The 7,659-nt window shown below is 35.0% G+C and overlaps 1 protein-coding gene across 1 annotated transcript in view; it reads right to left on the reverse strand.

Annotated features, from left to right (window-relative positions):
- The window catches only part of LOC150099969 (uncharacterized), a 31,155-nt gene extending 26,785 nt beyond the window's left edge, over positions 1-4,370 (reverse strand). Inside the window, exon 1 of the mRNA XM_090402720.1 lies at positions 3,909-4,370. Within this exon, the coding sequence (XP_090258846.1) occupies positions 3,909-4,189 (281 nt within the window). The 5' untranslated portion in view covers positions 4,190-4,370. The remainder of the gene's footprint in view (positions 1-3,908) is intronic.
- Between the last annotated feature and the right edge of the window lie 3,289 nt (positions 4,371-7,659).

Genomic DNA, 7,659 nt, shown 5'->3' on the forward strand with positions numbered 1-7,659 from the left:
AAGAATTTGAGGGAGATATTGGGGATGGGGAGATTAAATAGTGAAAGTGCTAGGATAGTGAGCTTGGTGCCTAGATATGAAAGGGGAGAACTAAAAAGGACATTCATGAATGAAATAGTAGTCAGAATGTATAGGAAGAGAGTTTGAATATGTGGGTGTATGAGATTAGTTTCATGAGAGACAAGAATTGTATGTAAAAGACGAGCAACATTTAAGTAAGTGTCAGAGTACGCATTTACAAAGATTATTATTTAATGTGATTGTGCTGGTATCAGATCATGGAAACGAGTTATTAGTATAGAAGGAAATGGGGATGATAGTCGAAAATAATGTTCACATGCAATTGATTGGAAACAATGAAAGATCAACGGCAAAGTAAAAACTGTCTTCTTCTCCTATTATACACTAGTGCGAGAAGTATAAGGAATAAGATAGAAGAGTTTATAGACTTGATTCTTACAGTCCAACCTCAAATAACAAATATAATAGAAACGTGGCTGACTGATATATTGATGGGAATCAAGGATGATGGGTATATTATTTTTAGAGAAGACAAGAAATGATAAAAAAAGGAGAGGAGATGTAACTATTCAGTAATCATTTCGTTGAGGTTTTTCTTACTAATTAAAATGATACTATTCTCAGGAAGTTGAGGGATCAATCCCTTAACTCATATGCTTGAAGGTAAATGAGTTGGAAACTTTTAATTTATCAAGACTTAAAGATGTTCACCTTATTAATCTTGATGTGGATAAGACAGTTCGTCTAAGCAGGATTTCTTCACTTGTAAAAGAGTGTGCTGAGGAATTGGCATTCGAGTTAACCTGATTGTTTAATGAGAGGCTTGCATCTGAAAGGATCTCCATTGAGAGAAAAGAGAACAAGATTGTGCATAAGGGTGGAACCAAAACAGGCGTATTAAATTACTGATCTGATTGCATTTCAGGTGTGGTTAAGGTTTTTGGAGGGATTGGTTTCTATGTGGATATAGTTGATTTCCTAAACTAGGAAAAAAATTCTGATCAATGTTGGTTTGTTAAAAGAAGATCTTGTTTCACCAATCTAGTTACCGTTTATAATTAGGTGATGGATCAGGGTGATTCATACACGGTGATATTTCTGGATTTTGCGGAAGCATATGAAAGACTACCACATGGTAAATTGGTATGTCATTTACGTAACATGAGTTGGGATAATGCTTTAGTTAATCGGATAGAAAACTTTCTAATATATCCTGTATAAGGGCTGTGTGCAGAGGAGCTGCATTTCTGAAGATAGTAACCAGAGGAGTAGCAAAGGGTTCTGTCCTGGGAAAACTGCTGTTTAATCTATATGTCAGTGCTCTGTGAATGGCTTCCAAGTGGATATGGAACTGTTTTCAGACGATGCAAAGCTGGAAAAAAACTATTGAAATGATGCTGATGTACTAGCGCTTCAGAATGATTTGAATAGACTGTTTATATGGATAGATAAGTGAGCATGCACACTAATACATGTCAGATTTTGCATTCTGAAATTCGGAAATATGTATCACACTGGTGGTGCGACACACACACACACACACACACACACACACACACAGTGTATTACATGGTGGTGGTGTATTCGAGGTGGAAGAAGCGAGGGATTTGGGGATATTGGTGGAAAGAGTTGAAGTTCAAAGGACATGACATACTTCACAAGTGGTTAAAACAGTACAAAAAACGTTATTATAGTTGAATAACATTTAAAAAGTAAAGATAAATAAGTGGTCGCTCTGTTGCAGAAGGTTTGATTAGACCATTTCTCGGCTGTTGCGCACATATTTAGTCGCCAAATATGCAACGATTAATTAATTGCGCACTTTAACATTCATCAGACATCTTTTGCTAAGCTGTTGCTTTGTGGGATGAAGAGGACTCGTATCGTGAACTTAATTAATCCAGACAACTTATATTACATGCAGTCTTTAGGAAAAAGGATATATTGTTATCAAGGATATAAAGAAATAACACTGTTATTTCTTTATACTTTCAAGTTTTATTATTTATTAGGGAAAGATGATTAATTCTGAAAATGGAACATGGAATTAAAAGAACAACAGGAATAAAAGAGGAATTTAAGATACCACCACCTCGTGGTGGTGGTATCTTCAGAAAAACGAGTAAACGGCCGGATAGCATGCAGTTAATAAACATAGCATTCTGACCTCATGGTGTTCGTTTCTTCGGCAGTAAACACCGGCATTTTGTTGATAAATTAAAAAAAAAAAAAAAAAGTGTGTGTGGGGGGGGGGGAGACTGTAGGTTTTTTATGCTAATTTCAGTAAATATATTACAGATAATTTCTGACTTACATTCATGTAACATAAAAAATTAATTGAAAAAATGAAAAATGCATAAATGATAGATATTTCTGATTTGAAAAAAAGCAAAGGCAGATGTTATGGTAATTACGTTTATAAAAAAAATGTTGTAAGCATAGTAATAAAGAACTATTAACAAAAGTATATAAAACAGATTTATGTGTTAACAGCAAAGAATTTAAATGTTATGAGAAAAAAGTTTGTGCGTTGAACTCGATTTCTGTATGGTATGCAAACACCAAGTTTGGATCAAAGTGAATGCAAATAAAAACTTGAAAAAAGAAAAAAAGGAAAACATGAGCATAGTTCTGAAATTAGGCTACTTTAAGATTGTATTATTAAATGTCGGTAAATAGAAGAGGCAATTTTTAATTTTAGAAGAGGCAAACCAGAAATCCTTGATTGAAATCCAACGCAGATATCAACTTGCATTGGTCATCAACTGAGACATCCTCCTTCTCCATACTTTGACATCTTAGTTTTATACGCTCCCTCAAATTAGACGGAGAGGAAGACCCACTAAACAATTCTGGCAGTATATTAACCACATTATCAGCACAGATACTCTCTCTCTCCACGAGAAATAACTCAACTTAAATACAAAGGGCAGTTGTAGAAGAAAAACAGATACGTGGCGTCGTATTAATAATTCTATATAAAAATTTTAAACAGAAATTATAGAATAAAAATACCCGAAGAACAAAAATAGTTCCGGAATAGCCAACAGATATAAATAGACCTAATATCACTTAGGATTAAAGAATTAATAACTGAAAAAAGACGATCAGCTTTAACGACAAAATAAAACGATATTGGTTGAAGTACTTGTTAATTTTAGTATGTTCATCGTTAACATAACAGCAATTAAAATAGTCTAATATCGAAATAAGAAGAAATATCAAGAGAAACTAGTCCAATGTCAAAATAAGAAGAAATATCAAGAGAACTAGTCCAATATCATAACAGAAAGAAATATAAAGAGAAACTGCAACAGTTAAGCCTTATCAAATTTACTTATATTCATAAATGAAAAGCACTCTGAAAAATAAAACATTTAGAGAATTTTGGAATCAGCAGACGAAAATGGAAATTGTATTGGTTACGCAGAAGATGACTTGCAAAGATCCGTGATATGAAACTAAATTAATATGATTTGAATATATCAAAAAAAATAATCAACCGGGGGGGGGGGGGGTACCTTGTTAGGAGAATCGATAAGTTTGTAATAAACTGCTGTAACAAGAACTGTACATTTTCAGGCATTAATGTGTGATTAATGTGTTATTACCATCATAGAAAGGTAGAGGACAAAAGGTAGATAATTAGAAACTTAACAATATATAAGGAAAACCTGAAGACTAGTAATGAAGATTTATATAAAGAATCACCTGTATTTTTCACTCGAGTATTATAAAATAATGACGAGGTTATTACGATTTTGTCACTCGATATTTTATTTATATTAATCTTTCTTTTTCATTATTTTGAATTAGCAATGAAACAACAAATAAACACGGAACTCATTTAGATCAACTCCTACCTCATCTGTCCTTCAGTGACTTACCTTTCTCTATAACGCAGTTGCAACCTCCTAGTATCGTTGTCATTTTCCAAGTCTGAAAGGCTTGTATTTGACACTGTGCTGGAAGCGTTTGCTGTTGCTTGTTCGCGTATAGTGTCAACAGCAGATGAATTCTCGAGGAACATAATAGGTGTTGGCGAGAATTGTTTACGAGAACCTTCTTCGTATTCTATCGTTTCATTTTCGTCTGCAGTGCTAAATGTCACAAAAGGAATGAGAAAACTAAATATAACACATAAAAGCAGACGACGGTATGTATTCATAGTAATGATTCCCAAAAAAAAAAAAAAAAAAAAAGGCTTAGGTAAGAATTCTGAAGGAATTTATTTAGTAACCTCCATCTAGTTACATATACTTGAAATCGATATGAGATTATTAATGAACTGGAGGTCAAGCTACTTCCTAACTGCTATCTGTTGGCAAAAGTACAGAAGGGGAATAAGCTGTAAATATTATGTGCATGCATATATCGGTGGAAGACGCTAGTTAGTGACGCTTGTTTTCGTGAATATCTAATTACATGTTGACGCCAGTATTTGAATCGTCGACTTGGGGAGGGGAATCCTTTCCGGGTTTAGAATGTGATATAAAACTTCTCTTAAGAACAGCTCGATTGGAAGTTTAAAATAAATGTTTTACAAAATACCATACCTTTCATTAACAGGCCCCTTTCCAGTTACTTCTAATTCTCCAAATTATTCGTTCATCACACCTATCTTGAATTTTATTATCATAATCGAGGGCGTTTTTTTTTAATTATAGCATTACAGTAAATAATTATTATACGATAAAAAAAATTGTATCTATAATACAGAACCTAATTTAATTTTTTTTACTCTTCGGCACTATTTTCTATTTTACGGTATGCCTTATACGCCGATATAATAATTATAACATTTTTTAAACGTAATGTTCAATAAATGTTTATTTTTTGTGTTTACTACATGTTTAAAGTTGCAATACTTTTAGAGAAATTAAAATTATATTATATTTATATTTTTATACTTTTTATACTGGGAGGTTGCTAAAGGTGTGGAATTTTCGATTAAGACAGGATATATGTGGAATTACCGTGCTGGCAAGATGATCCAAGCTTAAGAGATTGCTTGGATCAGTGCCATGGCTTGTAAAACTGCAAGGGCTGGATGTCGAAAGCGCATGGGAAGTGGTCAAGGAGCATTTACAGGAGGTAATGGCTGATTGTATACCTAGGGTACGAATAGTAAAACAAGTAGAGGTTAAATGGATGAATAACACTAATTAAGCTTGAGCTGCAAAAAAAGAAACAACTGTGGAGGGAATTTAAAGAAAGGGGTGACCTGCAGGCACACGAAAGGTATAAAGCGCAGGCCAGATGGGTAACGAGTGTGGTAAAAAAAGCAAAAGCAGATTATGGAAGGAAACTAGCTATGCAAGCTAAAGAGAATCCCAAACAGTTCTTTCAATATGCTGCAAGCAAAAAAAAAAAAAAAACTGTACAGGGCAGAATGATTTTAAGGAATGCCGAGGGTAAGGAGGTTACTGAATCAGTCGATATAGTGGAATTACTGAGCGAGCACTTTGCAAGAGTATATCATTCCAGGTGGTGACATTGAAAAAATGAAGGAACCATTAGTTTATACGGGAATTGTGATGAATGAAGTGGAGGTGAATAGTCTATTACAGAACTTTAAGGTGAATACATCTGTGGGATTGGATGGTTTACCGGCACGGGTCTTACGTGAAGCGGCTAAAGAATTATCAGTGTCCTTGACCATGTTGTTTAATCTGAGTCTCGTGTCAGGTTTAGTCCCGAATGTGTGGAAAGAGGGGAAAATAGTTCCACTGCATAAAGGAGAATCCAAGACTACTGTTGCAAATTACCGACCGATCAGCATATCAGGAGTTGTTGTCAAGGTCTTGGAGAAAGTAGCCAAGGGAAAAATACAGGAATGGATTGATGAAATGAGATACTGTATGGGGGACAGCATAGCTTTGTGAAGGATAGATCATGCCTCAGTAACTTTCTGAAGTTTTATAACACAGCGACGGCTGAACTGGATAAGGGTAATGGGTTTACAGTGATACTGCTGGACCTGGCTAAGGCATTTGACAGGATACCACATGGAATTCTAATCCTTAAACTACAACATATGGGAATGAATATAGGGTTGGTGAGATGGATAGGTGGGTGGTTGATGGAGAGATATCAGATATCAGTGGTCCAAAAGAACAGAACCCTGTGACTAGTGGTGTGCCACAGGGTTCTGTTCTTGGACCACTGCTGTTTAATTTGTTCATGAACGATATAGGGAAGAATCTAAGAGGAACTTAGATTCTTCCCTATATTCATTTGTTCGCTGATGATGCAAAGTTGGGTAGGGCAATAGTGAATGCAGAAGATGTCAAAATCTTGCAGGACGACTTGGATAGATTGGGGTTCTGGGCTAAGGAGACTGGATGTCAATTTAATGTGACAAAATGTAAGGTTATGCATTTTGGGTGAAAAGATTAGTAGCTGTATACCACATTGGTGGAACTGTACTCCAGGAGATTGAGGAGGCCAGGGACTTGGAAGTGTTGGTGGATAGGGAGATGAAGTTTAGGGGGCACATTGCAAAAGTGGCTAAATCAGCTCATTTGGTTGTTGAAAAATACCTTGATGAGCAGAGACAAGCAAGTTATTGTACCTCTGTACCGAGCCTTGATAAGACCTCATCTCGACTACTGTGCCTAGATTTGGTCAACTAGGTTTCTTCTTGATGGGGAGGAGGTGGAGAGGATCCAGAGGCGAGTGACCAAGATGATAGCAGGTCTGTTGAATGAACCTTATCAGAACAGGTTGAAGATTTGTGGGTTGCAGAAATTGGTTGACAGGTGGAAAAGGGGAGATATGATTGAGACATGCAATTGTTAAAGGGTTTCTATAGGATTAATTCAGGGGATATTTTTTGAGAACAGGACTGGTGGTGGGAGAACTAGGGGACACCTATGGAAGCTGAGCAAGAGTGTGGTTAGCAAGGATGTTAGAGCTGGGTTCTTTACTTTTAGAATGGTAAATGAGTAGAATAAGCTGCTAATGTCTGTTGTTGGTGCTATGACATTGAGTGAGATCAAGGCAAGGTATGATAGATACTGTGGGAATGTCGTATAGTTGTGTGGACATGATGTTTAGGGCCTCCCTCGATGAGTCTAAGGACTCCCTGGAGTCCCCCGTAATAATAATAATAATAATAATAATAATAATAATAATAATAATAATAATACTTATGCATCACTTTTTTTAAGTGGATATTTGCACATAAACAGTTATCCTTGAATAGGTCGGTAATATAAAGCAAATTCAATATATCGTACCAAATTTTTGGGAAAGCATTATAATTTATATCCAGTATGATAAAATTATTATCCATTGATAAAAATTATGATGATAATTTAAATCTTTTCAAAGGAATAAATCAGAACACATTCAAGAAATAAAAGTGGAAGAAATTGCTTACGTTTGCTACGAAAAATATAAAAGACCACTAGATGGTATTTTTCAGAGTTAATATTGTGTCCATGCCGGAAATAGATTAAAATGGAGAGGATGGGATAACTGAAATAATTTTAAACCTCTACGAATGTTCAGTTTTTAATTACAATTTTTTACAGTTAAAAGTAAATAGCATCAACATTTATAATTTATTTATATAATTTATTTATTCATTTTTCCAACAGTTTCCATCATTCTCTATATACACTTTCGCCACCG

Source organism: Typopeltis vanoorti, chromosome 13 (genome assembly GCF_054136105.1).
Source record: "Typopeltis vanoorti isolate ZY-2024b chromosome 13, IOZ_Tvanoo_1.0, whole genome shotgun sequence".
Lineage (NCBI taxonomy): Eukaryota > Metazoa > Arthropoda > Arachnida > Uropygi > Thelyphonidae > Typopeltis > Typopeltis vanoorti.